Here is a 22,496-nt window from a genome sequence, read left to right as displayed (position 1 = left end):
GCAGCAGTTTCAGCGCTCATATTCCGCGTTCGATAATGTTTTTCCGTCAATTCCTTCATTAAATGGGCAATTAATTAAATACTTTCTATTATCTCGAGTTTTTACGTTAAACATATACATTAATTCCGACAAAAATTTGGGAAAAGTAGAACGTTTCAAAAAACCAAACAAAATTGTAGTTAAAATAAGGCGAAATGTCCAATGTTCCAAAGTCCACTTTTTTCCCCCAATGATAATTGGGGGAAATCCACCCATACAGGTGTTGACCAAACATTGGAGGAAGAACTGTTAAATCCAGAAAAATTGAACTGCTGAATGAAAAATGATTTTGCCTCATATTCGATCCAGCTTAATTAGAAAACAGATGCTGTTAAGAAGGGAAACTCAGGGCCGGACTATTACTGAAGAGTTCACCCACATTTAGCTGAAAAATTCTTCAGATTCATCCGATAGATACGCGCCTGTTGGTTCTGCAATATAAATCCGTCACTCGCTAAGGCCCTTTCAGGAGAGGAAACTCTAAAAGGAGTGACGATTGAACTGATCTTGAAGCCAAGTGCTTCCCTGAGCTAATTTATGTATCAATAAACCATTCGGAAACTTCAATCGCTAAAGTGTTTATTTGTCTTTCGAACGCCGACACTGGAAAGTCGTGCTATTCGTTATAGATAAGAGTTTCTTGTAGAATAGGGAAACGACTGTGGCAATAAAAGCTGTTTCGGTAGATACAGGGGAAGATTAAGATAAAAGGGAAAATAAAAAAGCCTAATTTTTAATCGAGCACTGTAAAAATGTAAAAGCAAACATTTAGTCAATAGCTAATGATTTTAAAAGGAAAATAGTGGAATCTAAGCTGCCCGATTTTGAATTAAATTTTGTAGATCGTGCAAAGGCGACAACTTTGAACCATCATCAATTTAAAATAATCAAAAATTGGGCACTGGTTTTAATTAAATGGAAATTTTTAAAATAACCAAACTAAAACTGATCCCCTAAATTTCAAAAATTCTAATACAGAAAATATTGCATTTTTTACTGCAAAGCAAAATGTTTTAGCGCCTCTAGAATACCTGGAACGAATTTTTCTAAAATGACTGTCGTTAAAGGGCGAACGTAAATAACTCATCTGTAGCTTCAAATTCAAAAAATTATTTAATAACTAGCTGACCCGGCAAACGTTGTATTGCCATATAAATTATTCCTAGGGTTTGTTTTCATCTCGAGTGGGCGGTTTGCCCACTTGAGATTTTTTTAAAATTTTATTTTAAATTTATTGAATTGCTAATATAGCTATTAAAAGATAGGGGTTTATGGCAGCACCCATATCACTTAGGGGTATAAAAAATAGATAACAACCTATTCTCAGACCTACTGAATATACATACAAAATTTCATCAAAATTGGTCAAGCCGTTTCGGAGGAGTATGGTAACTAAAACTGTGACACGAGAATTTTATATATATAGATGGGGAAATTAATAATTAAAGCATACATTTTTGTACATGATAGAGCAAGTATTGCACTTTCTGCTGTTGTATAGGAAAATATTTTATCACCTCAGTTTTTTCTGTGAGGAATTTTTGAACAATGGAAACTATAAAGTGGTGAGCGGAAATGGCACTTTTTGAGCTTCGAATTAAAAATTCTTAAGAAATGGGAAATTAATTATTGAAATGGCAATTGCTGCTTCTAATAAAGAAAATGTTGCACTTTCCGGTGGTGTACAGCTAGATTGATTAGCACATGTCGATTGTTTGCAAGGAATTTTTGAAAAATGATGTTCATATACTGGTGGACGCAAAGAGCACTTTAAAGTCTCGATTTGAAAAATTTATATAAAACTGTCAAAATCAACTATTGCAATGGGAATTTCTGAGTTTAATGGAAGAAATGTTGAACTTTCTAGGGCGGTAACACAGAACTTTTTAAGTATCTTGGATTTTCTGTTATAAATTGTCGAGAAATTACTTTTATAGCTGTAATCGCAAACAGCACTTTTTAAGAATGGCATTCAAAAAATACTTAACATTTTTTTAAATTGCTAATGATTGTCCCTTCACCTGTTGCACTTTCAAGATCTGCACATGAAAATTTATTGGCAACAAAGTATTTTTTGCAAGGAAGTTTTCAAAAATGAGTTTTAGAAACTGCTGGACGCAAATAGCACTTTTAAGCCTCGAATTAAAAAAAACATATAAAACTGTCCAATTTTGCTGTTGAAAGGAGAATTTCTAATAGCAGAAAAATTTAACTTTCTATTGCGACAAAACAAAACGTTTTAATATCTTGGATTGCCTGTTATAAATTCTCGAAAAATACCTTTTATAGCAGTAACCGCAAAACAACTCAAAAAATTCTTAAAAAATGCAGAAATCACTTATTGAATTGCCAATTATTGTTCCTAATGGAGGAATTATTGCACTTTCAGCTTTTGTACACCATTTGGTTTGGTTTGGAAGAAAAATTTAAAAAAATACTTTCAACAAAATGGAAATGCAGTTGCGAATAGACGAAAAAATTGCAGTTTTCACTGCCGCAAAGAAACACTTTTTCTGAATCACAAATCGCTTTGTGGGTGGAATATAGTCATCAGACATTGGAAGCGGCTCATTTCAAAGCTGATTTATTGGCCAATTTGCTGTAATTAATGAACTGAAAAGTCTTCTCCGAGACTTTTGATTAGTTTATTTGCGTTTATCTCTATCAAGCGCAGTAATCTAATGAAGCACAACCGATCTCGGGATTCTTGCGATATACGCAAACCAACAACGTCCATTGTTCGTGTACGTAATAAATTTTCGACGCCTTGGTGAATGTTCAAGCAGTGCATTCACTATCATATCTGGAATAAAATCGGAAAATTTTTCTAGGAATATGAATAAATTTCGGGCGCATTCTCCATTATGTTCAGTGTAAAATGTACTAGTTGCATTATATCAAATTTATTTTTTAGTTAGTCTAAACTCTTGCTGATATTTTAATGTGATTTTGTTCTCAAACCTGCCAGAATTCTTCGCGGTGCCACAATTACAGTTTTAACTGTGGAAAACAAACTGAAAAGGTCACCTAAACACAAGTAGGTACAGATAAACGCACTTTAACTGCAAATTCCAAAACAATTAAGAAACAATGCGTTTTCAAAGACCAAGGTGTTGAAAATTGAATACTGATTTCACCTAATTTCGTTCTGGCGTTCGCATCTTGCCAATTAAACATGAACGGATTTCATTTACTTTTCATTCACTTATTTACACTCTGTACATGTTAATGCTCACGATTTTGAACTGAAAGTCATTAGAATATTCGGTTTCTTCCAAAATAGCTTAGGCAATAAAACGGAGCGGTTGCCTATGCCATTAAAAGCGCATTAATTTCCCACTAAAACCCGATTAGATACTTTGGAAGCTTTTCGAATCGAGTCAATAAACGGTTAAATCATTGCATGAAGTATTTCTGAACAGTTCCTCGTAGAGCAAACTCATTATACTAAAATATGCTAATTAACACCATCATAGTCTTGTAACACACTTTCGTAACGACGCACCGCCAGTATTAACCCATAGTGGTGCTGGCATGCAAATAGGCAAAATACAGAACACCCATCTGTTTCCAGTGAAACGAAACCGAATATGTAAAGTTTTTTTCCGTGTAAGTTCAGCTCGAATGTTTACAGTACACGAGGAATAGCAGTAATTTGAGGATTTACCAGGCATACTGAGTGGTAAGACCAAAAACTTAGTTTTTTTTACTAACAGTGACAATTGCACACAGATCCAGTGTTCAAGAAGTTTTACCTATTTTTTGGGGGCGAAATATTTAAAACAAAGCGAAAGAAGTGGAAATTCACCTAGTTTCCGTACCGTGGCGAGTCAATACCATTCCTGAAGATAAAAGTGTGTTAAAACATTCAGTACGATTGACCTTGTAGCAAAGACAACCAGCTACTGTTTTCGAGCCTGAAAGAATGTTCCACCAGACCTCAAGCGCATATATGAACGGAACATGATCCTTAACAAGATAAAAGTGCAAAACCATACATAATTACATGTGAAATGACTATTCATCAAATAGCAGTGCCGGGGGTATCAGGCAATTAAACGAAACTATTGCGTTAAAATAAATGGTTTTTTGCGAGTAAATGTGTTGCAGTTAATGAGGAAGGTGTCATTGGTTCAGTGAGTTCAGCAGGAATTTTTAATGTGCTTTGGAGGCCAAATTGTTGGAAGCCGATACAAAGCTTCCGCAAATTGAAACAAAGGTAATTAGTGCCCTTTGCCTCATTTTAAACACGCTTTCTATGAATAGTTTGCCAGTTAACCGCCATTGATAGAAGCACGTAGGTTTTTTAGTCATTAACTTGGGATTCACTAGTAGGATGATGCAGGAAATCTACCCACTTATTCAGTTCAGAATTCGGTTATGAAAAACTGAATCGTCTTGTATCTTCTTACATCTATAATAATATTGAAATTATTTAGTTATCGTCACTTCCTGCCACATATTAATTATTATACGCTCACCGGGTTAACATAATTTATCATTCGTTCACTCAGCTTCCTCACTTTAGATTAAAATGGAATTTAAACATCAGCAGATTGAGGGAAATGAAGAAAAACAGGAAAACAGATTGGATTAATGGTTCAAAGTCGATTAAAATTTGGAAACAGCTCTTTAAAAATATAAACTGAAATTAATTATTCAACAATAATTGAACAGTAAGGCATTTAAAATGAGAATAATAAAAAAAATTGCTGCTTGGAAGTAATACAAATAAGCAAAGTCCGTTAGATTTTCTAAGCAAATCTTCATTTGAGGCGGGGCTTTATTTATTATTCACATCGATCGTGATCAATTAAAAGAGAGTTTATATCCCCACCAATCGCGGCGTCGCATTTCTAGCACTTTTTTTCGTGGTATCTGCTGTATTTTTTCTTTTTCTAATACGCACATTTATGAGTCTGCCTTCTCTCACTCGTTCTTCGACAGTAAAGCCAGCTGGAACGTATAAAATTTGCTTTCGGAGTTTATTGTATTTTCTGTTTAACATTTTGCAGATTTTGAAGCTTGAAAATGTATAAAATAAAATATTATCCATTTTTTAATTTTTCAAAATGTTGATGGTTTAGTCGAAGGTTTAGTTTTTAGTTAGGTTGAAGTCGAAGATTTTTCATTAATTTGTTGATATATTATTTATTAATTCCCTCTGTTTTAACATTCGATGTTTTCAACCATAGAAAAATAAGAATTTTTTTGTTTTGCTTTTGCTTTTGTTTTGAAATTGCTCTTTTTCAAAATTGCATAGTTGGTTTTCCTCCTACTTTTACTAAATGTTGAATAACAAAACAAGCATGTGAGTGGGTCAAAGTAGCTCGCAAATGCCTGTGTTAAAAAGAAACAAGTTACATTTACGTAAGCAAATCAGCAGCGAATGTTACGCACCAATTTGAACCAATAAAAACCCTTGACGAATTGTGACGCCACGCCTTTAACAGTTCCTTTAGCTTTATTTATTTATGTATTTATGGCCCTTCCTACTTCCACTTACCCACCGCCCGTAAATTCATTCTATCAATTTATTGCGCAAATTTACGTTTACGGTTTAAAATGTAAATTCGCTTGAAAAAACCTTTTGACGCTTTCTTTTCAGTAGTTTCTTTGCAAAAACTTTGATTTTGAATGTTTGGTCTGTAGTTGCTTTTTCTATCACTTTTTTGGCTTTCAAGCTATATTTTCATTATATTATATATTCGTGTCATCGGCTTTCAGACTCTTCAAGAAATACGTGTTTTTTTTGTGAATAAATTTTCTATTATATTCATTTATACATCTTCTTTAGAAGACATTGCACTCTAAAGTTGTTGAAAGTTTCATGTAAATCGCCCACCGTCCCGATGTTTGCCAGGTTAGTAATATCAGTCTCAAAATTGAAGTTTTTACCTGACGGCGTCCTCTGCTTGAAAAATTCGTATCTTTTAATCTAAAGAAAGTAGCCACTTGAAAGTTTCTGCTTCGTTAGAAGACACTCGATTTTAAAGATGCTGAAAATTTCATATAAATCGCCAAAAATCGTTATTAATTCTTGTATAGTAAATATCGGTCTCAAAATAGACGTTTTCACCCAAACGAGGACTCTCCTTTAAAAATTCGCAACTTTTAATCTGAAGCAAGTATCGACTTGGAAGTTTCAGATTCTTTAGACGGCATTCGTCTCTAAAGATCCTGAAAGTTTCATATAAATAGCACAAAATTCTGATTATTCCAACTTTAGCAAATATAGGTCTCAAAATTGATGTTTTCAGCCAACTGTGCTCTCTCCTTGCAAAATTCGCAACTTTTAATGTGAAGCAAGTAGCGAATTGAAGGTTTTCACATCTTCAGAAGACCCAGAAGCTACTGAAAGTTTGATATAAAAAAATCAGAATTCTTATTTTTGCTAGTTTAGTAAATACAGGTTTTAAACCAAAAGTTTTTACGCAAATGCGTCCTCTATTTTTAAAATTCGCATCGCTTAACCTAAAGCAAAAAGGGCATGAAAGTTTCAGTTTCTGTAGCCTACACTTTACTATAAACACGCCGAAAGTTTTATTTAATTCGTACAAAACGATCTAATTGATCCAGTTGAGTAAATATCGGATGTCTTCACCCAACTGGGAATTCTCTTTTAAAAATTCGCAAGTTTTAATCTGCAGAAAGTAGCAACTTGAAAGTTTCATAATTTTTAAAGCACGCTTGACTCAAAAGATGCTAAAAGTTTCAAATAAATTGTACACAATTCTGATTATTTTCAGCTTAGTAAACGTCTTCACCCAACTAGGATCTCTTTAAAAATTCACTTCTTTTAATCTTGCCAAGTAGCCATTTCCAAAATTCAGTCTGTATATACGACACTTGACTTTAAAGATGCTAGAAGTTTGATGTAAATCCCTCGAAATCCTGATTTTTTCCAGCTTAGCAAATATCGGTCCAAAAATGAAAGTTTTTAACCAAATGCGTTCTCTCTTTTAGAAATTGGCATCTTTTAGTCAAAAGCAAGTAACGACTTTACAGTTTCAGTTTATTTAGCAGCCACTTGAGTCTAAAGACGCTGAAAGTTTCATATTATTCGCGCAAAACGCTGATTATTTGCAGCTTAGTAAATATCGGGTTGAAAATGGATGATTCCACAACTGGTTTACTTCTTTTAAAAATTCGCAACTTTTGATCTGAAGCAAATAACGACACGAAATTTTTTCCATCGTTAGACGACACGTGACTCTGAAGATGTGGAAGGTTTCGAATAAATCGCATAAAATCCTAAGTTTTTTCAAGCTTAGGAGTTATCAGTCTTAAAATTGATGTTTCTTGTCCATCTGGGTTCTCGTCTCTGAAAATTCACAACTTTTCACCTCAAGTAAGTAGCGACTTGAAAGTTTCAACTTTTTTAGAAGATACTTGACTAATGATAGAGAAGAAGTTTGTTTGTCACTGAAAATCTTGGCCGGATTAGAAAATCGGCCTCAAAATGGAAAGTTTCACCCATCGTTATCTCGTTTAAAAATTTACATCTTTTAATCTAAAGCCATTAGCAACCTGAAAGTGAATTATAATTATTTTCTTTTTCTTTCGAATACACCTAAATATGCTGAAAGTTTCATATAAATCGCACCAAATCCTGATTAACTCGGCTTAGCACTTATCACAACCACCTGGGTTCTCTCCTTACAAATTTTCCATTTTCAACCTAAAGCGAGAAGCGATTTACAAGTTTCATCTTTATAAAGACAATTGGCGCTAAAAAAATGAAAATGTGGGTCTCAAATTCGATCCCTCTAATCAACTGCGTTCCCGCCTTTAAAAATTCGCACCTTCCAAGTTAAAGCAAACAACCACTTCAAATTTTCACCATCTATAGGAGATACTTGGCTCTCAAGACACTGGCAGTTTCACATAAATCGCACAAAATGCTCAGTTTTTCCAGCTTAGCAAATATCGGTCTCAAAAGAAAGATAAAATTCTGGAGCATTATGAAATATCGGGTTTGCTTGTCCTTATCAGAGCGTTATAAAGAAGCCATAGCCATCAATGACCTTTTCGACAGCCATTAGCTAGCACCAGCGTGTATAAAACATTTATTTTCCATAGAAATCGGCGAAAATGCCAAGGGAACTGGAAAAAGGAACAAAAGACGTCAATCACACAAAAGTTGCGATATACTTTAATCGCAACCTAATCAATCGGTTAATGGCCAATATGTTCCAAATTAGACTATTCCCACAGCTTTTACAGGGCATTTCATAGTTTTAAGCGCGTGAAATTTGCGAAGTGATAAAAAAGTTTTTTATCTGACGAAACCAGCAAATATTGTCAACCACAACTTTCGGTTTTGCAGCAAAAATCGGCACTGCTTGGCAAATATTTGTATATTTTCATTGTCCCTATCACTATTGGAAATTCGTCTACAGTCCCGTTAAAGGCTTTAACGCTTTGGCTGCAAAACCTCCCAATCACACACAAAAAGGGGGTAGGTAGCTCGTTGAACTCTCTTGTTCTACCAAAAATACCTTGCATTCTGTTCTGGCTAAAAGAGCTTTTGTAGTAACCCCGCTATAGAAATGGTTAAAAGCTCTTGACTGATCCATTTCATTTCCTTCCTTTGCTTCTCTTGGATGTGATCGAGACGGTTTTTGCTTGATTTATTAGGTGCTTCATTCGTAGAACCCAGAGGAAACAGTGAGTAGAAAGTTGGTTAGATTAGTCAAAGCGAAGCAATTTTATAGGAGAGTTTATGCAACTTCAGTTCATTCAACGTGAGCTTAATATTAAGCTTAAGGTTCGGATTTCAACATGAAGCCCTGGTATTTGAAACATAGTCGACCAGTTGAGTCAGTCTCGCTTAGTTGCCAAACGTGAATATAAAACTGGTTTTTAAATATTTTTTTGATCGTCATTGTGAATGTTTGATTGTAACAAACTTAGTGAGTCGACAGCAGACTGAAACCTTAGCAATGTTTGCTTTAAGGAGACAAATAAAGTTCTCGCTTCCGCAATAAATTTCCTCGTATCTGAAACATAACTGACCAAATGAATAATGGAGTTTTAATAGCATTTTTCCATCCTGTAACTTAAAATTTTTGATTTGAACATCAGCGATTTTATGGGCTTGGTGTCACTGTCAATATTCCGTTAATCCTTAAAACCTATGCTCTATATGCATTTGCAAGTGAGTATTAAGAACCAGCCATCTATGAGATGTCAAAAGGTGTTTGGAAAAAAATTGTGTTTATTGTCAAGGAAAATGACCCTTGGTATTCAGGCCGTTATACTTTCGCAATGTACCTGGTATTTGAGAAAAGGGTCCGAAAGCACGTGCACGTTTCGCCCTAATCCCCTGCCCTCGATGCATTTCGCCAGTCAGTCGAATGTAAAGAAAGTTAGTAAATGCGTCGCATTCAAGCAGAGTGTTTGTGAAACCCGTGTCTTATCTTTGGCTGTTTAAGATACATTTTAGGTATGTACATTGTTGAATTTTCAACTTTAAAGAGTGCAAAATTGCGACGGTTTGGCTTCATTTTCATCCCATTAGGCTTTCAATAGAAAATACTGCGCTTTTTTGTGATGTTTGTTCGATTCAGTTGGGCTCCAATACAAGTTGGGCCTTATTTCATATGCTAAAGGCTTTTTTTCCCGTTTGCTGCCCGATTAACATTTTTGGTTTTGACGGAATTTTTAACCTTTTACAGAAAAATGTCACTTTAAGGCATTATTTTTGTCAAAAATGTCCAAATTTATCAGAGCATACTTCAAAATTATCAAAATTTTGACAGTTTTATTACCCGTATGTCATTAACAATGACATTTATGACACTAGTAGTAAATATTAGCCCTATTTAAAGAAAGCGTTATCAATGAGGCAACCTTGACTCTATCTGCAAGGAAAACTAGCCCTCATTAAGGTAATTAAAGATAACTAAATATCGATTTAAGTACTAGATAGGAAGTTAAGTAGCTGATAGCAAAAATAATCGTATTATCGTATCGATAAATGTGCTTAATTTAATGGATTTTGCGATTATTTAGTTTTCGAAACTCTAGTTAGAAAGAAGCTTGTGGCAGTGCTAAATAGAGGAATTTTTGCTCTGCACGTGCATGGAATTTCAATAAACTCGCCCTATTTGTAGATTTTTGGCAAATGTACACGCCCCTAAATGCATGGGTTCTTAGTTATACTTTACACAAACTGCGACTGCCGTTTAGTAATGGCGCTCCGGAATCGTTGTTTAAATAATAATTTTGCCGAAAAAGTGATCGACTAGGATGGGGTCTGTTATGGCACTGGAAAGCGGCTATTTTGGACTATAAGAGCTAAAAATTTCAACCGCATTTCTCTTTTAGCTGATTTTATGCCAATTTCTACACAGAAGACGCTCAATAGCCTCTCAATTCTCAAATCTCAAACTCTCACAGCAAAACGCGTTTCAGAACGATTTGCAATTATTTGTATTTTATTTGTATTTGTATTTGTCGAACACTGTATTAAGTACAAAAATGCTGGACAAAACTGGAAAGAATGTACTTTTTTCTATCAGTTGGGAAAGCATAAAACCCTTCCGATTTTTTACTGCTTTTCGGGGACTTTGTGCACAAACGACTGCGCCTGCCGTTTAGTAACGGTTTTTTAATAATTTAAAATTTACTTAAAATAACGATTTTTTGAGAATTTTCCCGTTAAGAAAGCTGTCTCTTTCCATCCTCTTTCCAGTGGTGTAAGAACTAGTGCTCGGAATTTTAAAAAATCTGAAATTCGAATACTCGTTTAATGGGTTTATTCCAATAGTAAAATTATTCGAATACTCGAATATCCAACGAATATTCGAGTATTCGTTTTCCGTTCACCGTTTTCCAAGAAGAAAATCGTTATCATCAGTTTTGGCAACTAGCCGCAACGGATAAAAAGTGCCTTTGCCGACACATTAATTGTAACACCGCGCAAAAGTTGATGACGCGAATTACCAAATCACAGACACGTAATTTTATATTCATTTGCAGGAGGGTAAATGATTTATTTAATTTTCTCGTAAATATATGGGTATTTGTTTAAATGCTTGAAGAATATGAATAATTTATTTTATAAAAGTATCCAAAGTGCATATAAAGATATTTGCACCTTGTGAGTTTGATGATGTTCGTTTATTCGAGTATCCGAATATTCGAGTTATGACTAGACATAATTATTCGCTTTTTGAATATTTGAATACTTCAATACTAGCCCTAGTAACAACCACTGGAAAGAGGATACGTTGGTGCATAAGATCGAAAAACTTTCGAGCGGGGTTGTAAAAACGCTTATTACACTGCTCGATAGGCAAAGCCTTCTCCATAACTGCCTGAAATTTCAATCAAATCGCATTATTTGTCGATTTTTAGACTAATACAACAACTTAGACAACGTTAAGAAGTGTTCCAAAATTCGTCGTCGATAATCCATTTCTCAAAGACCGATTTAGTAGCAAAAACGCTTGTTACGCCACTGGAAAAATGTACGTTTCTCTATGAGCTCGAAAAGTGTGAGAGAGTTTGGATTTTGTAGTGATTTTTGGATTTTTTTTGCACGAACGACTGAAACCACCGTTTAGTAATGGCGCTTTGGAAACGTTCCTTAATAACGATTTTTTTCAAAATTTGCCCGACTGGAAAGATGCTTGTTATGCCACTGGGCAGCGAATACTTTGGTCTATAAAGGCTAAAAATATAAAGCGCATCTATCTTTTAGCTGATTTTATGCGAATTTCTACTGAGAAAACTACATGATCTGCTCAATAGCAGGACACGTTCCAGAATGATATTCAATTATTTATTTCTTGAAAAGCTATACAGCAAAGAAAGACTTGTTACGCGTCTAAATAGGGCAAATTGTTTTCAAGAGTTTCAAATTTGTATTAAATTGCACTATTTATCGATTTCTGGCGAAATTAAACAATCTCAAGTGCATGAGTTGTTAGCTAACAGTATTTCGAAAAGTTGTCTTTGATAATAAATTTCTCAAAAACCGCTTTAGGAACAAAAGTTACACCACTGGATCTTCAATTATTTATTTCGGGAAAATCTATTCAGCGCGGATGACGCTTGCTACTCTTCTTGATAGAGCAAATTATTCTCTTTAAGTGTCGGAAATTTAAATAAGATAGCACAAATTGTCGATTTTGGGCAAATATATATTCCCCAATTGCATGAATTATTAGCTAACAACAGTTCAAAAGCTTGGGTTCGATAATAAATTTCGCAAAAACAGCTTTAGGTACAAAAGTGAACACTGAAAAAATGTACTGTTCGCTATCAGCTCGAAAAACGGGAAAGCTTTCGGATTTTTTACTGATTTTTGGAAAAATTGCGAAAAACTGCAGTTTGTCGAAAATTTGCTTGATTAGAAAGGAGCTTGTTATGCCACTAGAAAGCAGATACTTTGGTCTATAAGAGCTAAAAATGTCGATCTGATTTGCCTTTCAGCTGATTTGATACGAATTTTTACCGAAGACTACATGAGCTCACTTAGTAGCAAACGTTTTCCAGGATAATTTTCAATTATTTATTTCTCGAAAATACATCCAGTTGGAAAGACGCTTGTTGCACTAATAAATACGGCAAAATCTTCTTTACAAGTGACAACAAATTTCAACTAAATCGCAATATACGTCGAATTTTGGCAATTGTATCCGCTCCCAGTTGCATGGAATCTTTTGTAAATTTGCTTCAATAATAAATTTCTCAAAAACGGCTTTAGGTACAAAAAATCTGATTGCTCCGCTGGAAAACGAGGAATTTACTCGGACTTCGTAAAATGTATAAACGCTCGGATTTTTGTTTGATTTTAGGGAAATGTTTGCACAAACGCCTGCGACTACCGTTTAGTAATGGCGCTTTTACAATTCGTTCATCAAATAATTTATGTTTCGTAAACTTGCCCGATTAGAATCCCAAACTAACTCAAGAAAACGATATCAATGAACCCTCCTTTGTTGCCACACTCTGTATCTGCAAGGGTTTTCCCTAGAGTGAATTCAAATACATTCACTGGGCAAAGTGATCAAAATTAATGAGTCGTGATTTACTCAAAACTCATCAGTAGCCACAGGATGTTTCATTAAATATGGCTTAATATAATTTAATTATTTAAGCCCATCGGAAGCTAAAAAAATGATCAGAGTCAATCTAATCAATACAGGAGTTTTTATAGCGGAACCCAAAAGGTTGGTTTAAAGATTTAAGGGTGGAAGCTAAAAAAAAATTACTCAGAAAGATAATTTTCAATTTTTCTTACTTGGACCGAAACTCATTAGACTGCAGGTAGGTACTTTATGGTTCTTTGAACAAGACGCTTTGTTCGAAACACACTCATCATTGTTAGTCAAGCAAGCGGAAATGTAGGAGGCATTAAAGTATCTGGGCTAAATCTATGACTCAATACCACAAAAGTTCCTCCGAACGCTCTTATCTATGCACCAAAGCCATTCAGTTGCTGAATTCGCTCATTTTTAGCATAGAAAGCATTTAGGCGGTGTAATTAATTTAGGTTTGTTCTTTCTAGAGAGGTACCCACAAGGAGAACCAGTTCCTCGGTCATATGGAAGAAAAGGTACGCGATTCAGTCATGGAACGTGTCGGTTTCTTCGCACTGGTCGGTCTAGCGATCGTAGGCTGCTGTACCACAATGGTTCTGGCCGAAAGAAGACAAGGTTCGTTGGTTCTGTTTATGTTTTTTTTTCGCGATAATGGCAAATTGGTGTGAAAACGTGCCCGATCAAGCCGACAATCGTCTTGTTTACATTGTACCTTCACGCTACATTTGTTCTTATAAAAACGGAAGTGTGTTACGCTGGTGCTATCGGAAACCAGGCCAATTGCATATGGTTATTTCGGGTAAATTTAATACATTATTGGTTGTTTGATCCACCATTTTTCTACGGGACAATGGCGATTGATAAATAATTTATTAACTTCGTGTAGTGACTTCCGAGTAAAACCACGTTTAGTTGCAATTTATTACCTGGAACCAGTGCAGGCATCTGGTCGATTGTACTACGAATAATCACACATTCCCATACAGGGGGCATATAGATAGTAGAAAAAATATGTTCAGAGCTGGAAAAACGTTGATAAGCTGAATATTTGCTGGATGAAGCGAGACAACAGCGCCATCATCAGATTTAAAATTTACACACACACTACAAACACCAATTCACAATTAAAACATGTTTTATAAAAACTATAATTTATAGTGTTAAAACATTCATCAGTTTTTTGAGGGAAAAACAATTGTTTCTCTTTGGGAGAGCAGAACACTGGAAAAGCTTACCTCATGATTGGTAAAAATCAACGTTTTTTTTAGGTCTTTGCCTTCTTGAAACCTTAAATTTGTCTGAATTATTTTCTACATTGTTTGTATCTAATTATTTTATACATTTCTGCTATTGTAGAAAATACTTCAGACAAATTTAAGGTTTCAAGAAGACAAAGACCTAAAAGAACGTTTATTTTTACCAATCATGAGGTAAGTTTTTCCAGTGTTTTGCTCTCCCAAAAGGAAGGATTTTTTTCCTCAAAAACTGATGAATGTTTTAACACTATAAATTATAGTTTTTATACAACATGTTTTAATTGTGAATTGGTGTTTGTAGTTTGTGTAAATTTAAAATCTGATGATTGCGCTGTTGTGTCGCCGAAACGTAATGAAATAAACGATGTTTCAAAATTTTTACTTCACACTTTGACTGAGACCCAGGAAAGATAAAAATATTAATTTTTTATTTAATTCCAGAATTGAATGGAGACTGTTTTCACGTGAAACAATGCTATCAGATCGGCTATTTATGTGCCAGGAACAGAACGTGCCAATGTGGTTTTGGCTACGTGGTCAATGAGAAAAGAACCAAATGCATTGGAGGTAAGTGTCTGGTAACTTCTGAGTGTGTCAAATACAGTTTATTAAGACCCTCTGAAAGTGGTGATAAGAACAGAATTAACAGTAATTCATATGTATATTAATGTATTTTTACGCAGTTGTAGGATCGAGATGCATTTATGACAGCCATTGCATAGAAGGCGCATACTGTACAGGAAGAGAGGGTTGGGAGGTTTGCAAATGCAGGGAAGAGGACAATTTCATTCCCAGCGAGGATTTGATGTCTTGCGTAGGTAAGCAGAGAAGGTTTTGATGCAAAAAAATTATTTCTTGCTGGGCACAAATTATTGTCTTGTTAAAACGAATTCTATTAGATTAGAAACGCACGTCTTCTATTAGAAATTGATAAAAAGTGCTCTTATTGCGCAATAAAGAATTAATTATTTATCAAAAGGTAATCAAGGGCGCATCACCAAGAGGGTATTCGAAGGCTCATTTAGAGAAAAACTCCAATGGCGTTCCACCTTGTCGTTCCTTCTCAAAAAATACATAAAATAAAGTAAATAATAAACCGTTTAACAAGGCTGAATGCATATAAATCTATACAAAACCGCTTTGAGGTTTCGTTTTTTGCAAATTGCCATTTTTTTACTTTGACTTAATAAGACTTCGTGCACTCCTTATTTTAATTTTACGTTGTTTGCTGATGGTTCTTTGAGAAGCAGAAACTTGGGAATAATGAAATAAATTTGTGCTTTCTAACGATTAATTAATATTAAAGTGATTAAGAAAAATTTAGACGTGCGAAATTTTTATCTTGTCTTAAAAGACAAAATACCCAACAAAAGGCTTTTGAAACCATTAACCCGCCTTGGCCCTGTAGAACTTTTTCGTCTGTTACTTTATATTTTTTTCATTGTTTTTCAGATGCTTCGTCAAATGTGCCCCATTTGCCGACTATTTTCCTTCTGCTTTTGCCCTCACTTTTGACACTTTCCTACTTAAACACTTAAGTCATGCTCACTTTTCGTAATGTTGTTGATTTTGTATATAGAATTCGTTCAGTTTGATGTAACATACATTTGTAAGTGTTAAATAGTTTCAGGCGTTTACACTTCCAAGTGCCATTTTATGGTTACACAGTGTTTGTTCGTATGTAAAAACTGTATATGTGTTTTAGTATTATCGAGCCATATTTTCTAGTGTCATGAAGACTTTCAGTATTAGAATTACTGATATTTGCTGTATTGAGGGTAGCTGTTGGCAATGTGATAGCGAATTAATGTTGATTTTTGAATACCAAAGTTGTGAAACGTGTACTTACAAGCAATGATTGTTGTTGCGATTAAATAATCATATTTAGTTTTTTATATAAACGTTTGCCATTGATTTTTTTATTGTTTTCTTTCGTAAGCACCTTTAAGTTCCTAATGACAGCAGAAAATAGGGGCACCCAAAGCACACAAGTACAATGAATATGTGAACAGAAATGCGAAGGAAATCAGAATGGGAGGAGAGAAGATAAAAAAATTGAATGAACTCACTGGAAAGAAGTAATTTCAATCAGTCTCCTTAGAGACGAGAGGTGGAACTTTCTAGAAGGAAAATTTATCAGATTATTGTTCCTGGCCTACCTACGCAAATGCCCATTTCTCCTTCAACCAAACTATTTTATTGCCAACATTCGCCACTACCAAATGGGTGTTTCAAGCACCAAATTATGGAAAAATTCAAAAGGCTAGTTAGTGGTGCAGTTTGTTTTGGCCGGTGCTTCTTGCCTTATCTCCATGGCAAACGCCGCGCATCCACTTGGAAGAGAGAATATTTCGGACAAACTGCATCAAAACCTCAAAGAATTATTCACTTCGTTTGCAGTATAATCATTTTGGGCCGCGCTAAAGTAGCTAAAGTGCTTGATTTTATTCAAAACATATCAATTACAAAATAAATAAATTATAAACAAGCATACAAAGGGCAAATAAAAACGAGCTTATTCTAACTTTGGAGGTATTATTTGAACACTCGACGCGGCCACTGGAATCAGTGGCGCCAGGGGCGCATTGGCACACTCCCGCTGTACAGTTGGCTACTGACAGCAGCTCAGTGGATGGGACGCATTGTTCTGAGGCTGAAAATTCAAGTTTTACACGCTTTTCTGAGCATTCAGAGGCGGGTTTTACCAGAGCAAGCCTGGCCGATTCGCGCGGTTCGGACGCATCTGGTTTCAAAGCCATGGTACCCGCTTTCGCATGTGCAGTTCCCATTATTGCAAATGCCATCCCGCAGGAATTCTGAGCACTGAGCGTTTTCCTCGCACGAGTCGAAAAAGTAGGTGGCAGCTAAAAAAAAAACAACGATTTGTCAAGGAATTGGAGGTTTTTAAACAAAAGGTTACCTTTTAAGCAGGTGGTTTCATTCCTGCTCACCACATACCCCACCGCGCACCTGCAGATTTCGCGACATACACTGTTTCCAATAAAGGAGCATTGGTAGTCATCAGAGCAGTTTTGGCCCAGGTTCCTCACATTCACGCAACGTTTTCTGTCCGCTGAAGGCCTCAATCCTATATTGCATTCGCATTGACCATCAGTACAGAAGGCATAAGTACCATCTTCCAATATGCAGTTGGCGTCGGTTCGACAGAAGTCGTCTAGCACTAATTTCGAATAATACAAGTCACTGATTAAAAGCTGCTAATTTTGTACTTACGAACGCTTCGATAACATCTTCCATCGTACGGGTACCGGTAGGTTTTCTCCTGGCAACCACAGGTGTTCTGGCATGTGGCCAAACCTCCTAAATTATCCACGCATTGGGCACTGATTTCGCATTCTTCACCCCATGTGGCCACTGCAATGAAGTTTTAATTGGCAAACTGAATAAACTCTGACTGCTGTCGCTGCTGAACAATTTGGACTGCCCTTGTAGCAAAAAGGGCGGAGCCGGATGGGCGCTAGACGACTTCCATTGGCTTAGAGGCGCGAGGGAATCAATTTACGATTTAGGTTTTAGACTTTTAAGTTTAGGATTTTTAAGTTTTAATGTTATTAGGTTTACTTTACGTTAGATTTAGGAAGCAAGAGAGGTTGTAGTAGGCTTAAGTTTAAGTAGAATAAGGTAGAGGGCCATTGTACTAATTAGGTTAGTCAATTAGCATTGTAGACTAGGACTAGCTGTAAGTTAGTTTAGGTAACAAGAAAAGATGTATTAGATTTAGGTCTAAACTTAGGGGTAATGTGCCCACAGTAGGTTAAGGTAGATTAAGGTAGATTAAGGTAGGTTAAGTCAGTGATGTCAGCTTTCACAGAGTGTAAAACACTCTAAAGATGTTAGAATTAAGACTCGTAGATAAGTTAGCAGTAAGAAATTTGTAAAAAATTTGTCTGAAATAAATAATGTTCAAGATCAATTTACGAGGAAACTTTGACAAGTTTTTATGTTGTGAATCTTCTTCTAGACTAGTCGGGAAATGTGAAATTGGATCAATCACTTTGCCCCCTGCGCCTTTGAAGATGTTTGCTTCGGATGCAAATGAAATATCTGCTGTGTGCAACAGGCGTTGGGTGAAAACTGTCTCAAACTCCCTCGTAGCTAAAGTATACCGGGAAGGTTTACTAGAGGCGATTTTCTGTTCCTTGTGAAAGTTATACTGTCTGCTCTGGATTGAAGCTTAGGAAATTTCGAAGAAAGGTGTGCAGTTGAGTGTTCAGGACAATTCTCTTTTTTGATCTATCATTTACAAGGCGGCCAAAAATCAAGCTGATTTGAGACTGCAGTAACAATTTGACTACTTTGAGCCAGAAGTTTCGTCTATAAGGTGTGCGAATTTTACATTACTATTTGCTCTCGATTGGAAGTAGTGGATTTTTACAGCCCGCTGTGAGTTGGTTGAAAATTTTCAGTTTCGGTCCATCGTTCAAAGGGCGGCCAAAAGTCACAATCGTTTGGGATTCGAGTAAAATTTTGACTGTTTTGAGCCGCAAGTTTCTTCTGTAGAGTGTGAGAATTTTCATAGGCTACCTGCAGCTAGTTCAAAGTTAGGAATTTTCAGATGAAGAGCGATGAGACTATACATTTTCAATTTTCATTATCGGTCCAGCATTCACAGGGCGGGAAAAATCACTGTCATTTGTCTTTGGAGTAAAATTCGAGCTGGGTTGATCAGCTAGCTTCCTCTGTCGGATGTGCGAATTTTAAGACTATCTGCTCTGGATCAAAAGTTAGAAATTGTAGTGCAGTTGAGCAGAATTTTCATTTTTGGGTCATCATTCACAGGGCGGTCAAAAGTCATAATAGGTTGGGATTCGAGCCAACTTTTGGCTGATATAATCCGCAAGTTTCTGCTATTGCACGTGCGAATTCCACGGTACTACCTTCTCTTGATCGCAAGTTAGGAATTTTCAAAGGTCGTGCGGTTGATTGAAAATTTGCATTTGCGGTTTATCGACAAAACGATCAAAAAGCATTTTCTTTTGGGAATCGAGTGAAATTTTGACTAATGTGATCCGCCAGTTTCTTCTATTCTTCTATCGGGTGTGCAAATTTCAAGTTACTACCTGCTCTGCATCGAAAGTTAGAAATTTTCGAAGAAGGGCGTGCAGTTGAGTAAAAACTTGCATTTTCGGTCCTTAATTGGCAGTGCGGAAAAATTCACTATAGAGTGGTATTCGAGAAAACTTTTGACTGATTTGAGCGGCCAGTTTCTTCTATAGGGTGTGCAACTTTTAAGTTACTGCCTGTTCTGAATCGAAAGTCAGTAATTTCCAAAGAACGGCGTGAAGTTTATTGAAAATTTTCATTTTCGGTCCATCATACACAGAGCGGCTAAAAGTCAAAATCGTCTGGGATTCGAATGACATGCTGACTTGGTAAAGCTGCAAGGTTTTTCTGTAGTGTGGGCGAATTTAAAGAGTCTACGGGCTCCGGAACAAAAATTAGGAATTTTTAAAGAAGACCGTGCAGTTGGGTGAAATTTTAATTTTCAGTTCATCATTTACAGGGCGCAAAAATTGCAGTTGCTTATAATTCAATTAACGTTTTTACTGGTTTGAGCAAGTTTCGTCTATAAGATATACAAATTTTGAGATACTGCCCGCTCTGGATCGGAAGTTAGAAGTTTTCAAAGAAGAGTTCGCACTTAAGTGAAAACTTGCAGTTTCTAGTTCTGAGTTCTAAACTTACAATATGGGCAATACAGGGCGCAAAAATTCACTATATTTTTGTATTCAAGCAAAATGTCCGCCTGCTTGAGCTGCCAGTTTGGTCTACAGGATGTGCGAATTTCACGATACTACCACATCTGGATCGACAGTTAGGATTTTTCAACGAAAAACGTGCGGCTGAGTGCAAATTTGCATTTTCGATCTATCGACTAAACGATTAAAAAATAATTTTCGTTTGGGAATCAAGTGAAATTTTGACTAATGTGATCCGCCAGGTTCTTTAATTCTTCTATAGGGTGTGTAAAAAATTTCAAGTTAATACCTGCTCTGGATCGGAAGTTAGAAATTTTCGAAGTAGATCGTGCAGTTGAGTAAAAACTTGAATTTACGGTCCTTAATTGTCAGGGCGCAAAAAATCACAATAGTTTGGTATTCGAGAAAACTTTTGACTGGTTTGAGCGACCAGTTTTTTCTATAGGGTGTGCAAATTTTAAGTTACTACCTGGTATGAATCGACAGTTAGGAATTTCCAAAGAAGGGCGTGCAGTTGGGTGGAGTTTTTATTTTCGGTCTACCATTCTCAAGTCGGTGAAAACATTACAACTTTTTGGGATTTGATCAACGTTTTGACTGGTTTGAGCCACAAGTTTCTTCTATGAGATGTGGGAATTTTAAATTACTATTTGCACTAGATCGAAAGTTGTGGATGTTTAAAACACACTGTGAGTTGATTGAACATTTTGATTTTCGGTGCATCATTTACAGGGCGGCCAAAAGTCACAATCCCCTGGGATTCGAATGAAATTTTGACGAAGTAAAGCTGCAAGTTTTTTCTCTAGTGCGGACAAATTTAAAGAGTCTACGAGCTCCCGAACAAAAGTTAAGAATTTTTAAAGAAGACCGAGCAGTTGTGTGAAATTTAAATTTTCGGTTTATCATGCACAGGGTGCAACAAATTACGGTTGCTTGTAATTCAATTAACATTTTGACTGGTTTGAGCAGCAAGTTTCTTCTCAAAGATATACAAATTTTGAGGTACTGCCCGCTCTGGATCGGAAGTTAGAAGTTTTCAGAGAAGAGTTTGCACTTAAGTGGAATACTTGCAGTTTTGGTCCTAAACTTACAGGGCGCAAAAATTCACTATATTTTTGTATTCACGTAAAATGTCCGCCTACTTGAGCTGCTAATTGGTTCTATAGGATGTGCGAATTTCAAGATACTGCCTAATCCGGATCGAATGTTAGGATTTTTCAAAGAGCAACGAACAGTTGGGTCAATTTTTCATTTTCGGGCCATTATTGAGAAGGCGAAAAAAAACTTCAATTTTTTGTCATTCTATGAAAAGTTTGACCAGTTTGAGCAGGTTTCTGCTATAAAATCTGCCAATTTCAAGTCATTACTCGCTTTAATTCAGAAGTTAGACTTTGTCAAAGAAGGTCATTTGCATTTTCGGCCCATCATTTACGAACCGGTCAAAACATACAACGATTTAGGATGCTAGTAAAATTCTCACTCGTTTGAGCCGCCCGTTTCTTCTATAAGTAGTTTCTACCAGAGCCAAGGGATATTATTTCTTGTCTCTGGTTTCTACTTGCGGTGGATCGGAAGTTACGAATTTTCAACGATGCGCGTGCGATTGAGTTAAAATTTGCATTTTAGGTCCATCATTCAAACGGTTGCAAAAATACTGAGTTATGCCACTATTTAAGTAAAATTTTTAGATTTTGCAGACCCGATTATCTTCCATAGGGTGTGCGAAATTCAAGGTACTACTTGGTCTGGATCGGAATTTACGAGTTTTTAGAGAAGGTCGTGCAGTTGACTGAACATTTTCAGTTTCTGCATAATTTGAAATTAACAACGATTTAAATAAGATTCTAAGGATTTAAAAAAATTTGCTTTGTATACTTAATATGCTCTAATTGGTATCGCGTCTGAACTATTGAGGCTCCCTTGTTGTAGAAAAAGAGGAGCCAAATGCGCGATAGAAGGCTTCCATTGGATGAGAGCCGCGAGCAAGTTAATATACGATGAAGCTTTGACATGTTTTTATCTTATGAACTGATTTTTTAAGGCCAATATCCAACGCAACTGCAAAACACCAAAAATTAATCGGGAAATGTTGTGAATTGAGAGCAATCATTTTGTTCGCGATTACTACGCTTTTGAAAATGCTTGTTGTCGATGCAAATAAAACGTCTCTTTGAACATCTACTTTGTGTAAGGCCCATTTTCATCAGAAACAAGCGAAACGCAGTTTGACGAAAGTAAGTGTATGTTAAACGCCGACATTAAACGCGTTTAACGACGGACCGTTTTCACCAGCGCTTCGGTACGTTTCACAAACTGCGTTTATTGAAACACAGTTTAAGAAACTGGAAACACTGGCATCGTTGCAAAAGTGAGAAATATTACGATTCTCATCGCAAAATCATCTTATCAAGGAACCATTTGGGTCC

General features: G+C 35.9%; 2 protein-coding genes across 6 annotated transcripts in view; one reads left to right on the top strand and one right to left on the bottom strand.

Annotated features, from left to right (window-relative positions):
• The first annotated feature begins 3,519 nt into the window (after positions 1–3,519).
• LOC109535019 lies at positions 3,520–16,264 on the top strand. Of its 4 annotated transcripts, none has more exons than XM_019900834.2 (5): positions 3,520–3,721; positions 13,562–13,709; positions 14,792–14,917; positions 15,034–15,168; positions 15,803–16,264. In XM_019900834.2, the coding sequence occupies exons 2-5, from the start codon at positions 13,598–13,600 to the stop codon at positions 15,886–15,888; spliced, it is 459 nt and encodes a 152-aa protein (XP_019756393.1). In that variant the 5' UTR covers positions 3,520–3,721; positions 13,562–13,597; the 3' UTR covers positions 15,889–16,264. The 4 variants fall into 4 exon arrangements, with proteins under 4 accessions (XP_019756393.1, XP_019756392.1, XP_019756391.1 ...); XM_019900833.2 differs by lacking the exon at positions 3,520–3,721 and adding an exon at positions 3,735–4,258; XM_019900832.2 differs by lacking the exon at positions 3,520–3,721 and adding an exon at positions 9,391–9,487.
• Positions 16,265–16,771: 507 nt separating this feature from the next.
• The window catches only part of LOC109535018 (prion-like-(Q/N-rich) domain-bearing protein 25), a 7,108-nt gene continuing 1,383 nt past the window's right edge, over positions 16,772–22,496 (bottom strand). For both annotated transcript variants that reach the window (XM_019900830.2, XM_019900831.2), the window contains exons 3-6: positions 17,585–17,725; positions 17,271–17,531; positions 17,056–17,214; positions 16,772–17,003 (exon numbers count right to left, since the gene is read on the bottom strand). In XM_019900830.2, coding sequence (XP_019756389.1) covers positions 16,813–17,003; positions 17,056–17,214; positions 17,271–17,531; positions 17,585–17,725 — 752 coding nt within the window. In that variant the 3' untranslated portion in view covers positions 16,772–16,812. The remainder of the gene's footprint in view (positions 17,004–17,055; positions 17,215–17,270; positions 17,532–17,584; positions 17,726–22,496) is intronic.

Source organism: Dendroctonus ponderosae, unplaced genomic scaffold, assembly GCF_020466585.1.
Source record: "Dendroctonus ponderosae isolate FM_Combo_2020 unplaced genomic scaffold, Dpon_F_20191213v2 Dpon_F_20191213_1, whole genome shotgun sequence".
NCBI classification, from domain to species: domain Eukaryota; kingdom Metazoa; phylum Arthropoda; class Insecta; order Coleoptera; family Curculionidae; genus Dendroctonus; species Dendroctonus ponderosae.
This window is presented reverse-complemented; position numbering and strand designations above follow the sequence as displayed.

Excerpts from the sequence above, each read along its gene's own strand:
- LOC109535019 (XM_019900834.2), top strand. The coding sequence starts at position 13,598 with ATGGAAGAAAAGGTACGCGATTCAGTCATGGAACGTGTCGGTTTCTTC. Across the intron at positions 13,710-14,791 it reads TCTGGCCGAAAGAAGACAAG|AATTGAATGGAGACTGTTTT; the intron begins GTTCGTTGGTTC and ends ATTTAATTCCAG. Across the intron at positions 14,918-15,033 it reads AAGAACCAAATGCATTGGAG|TTGTAGGATCGAGATGCATT; the intron begins GTAAGTGTCTGG and ends ATTTTTACGCAG.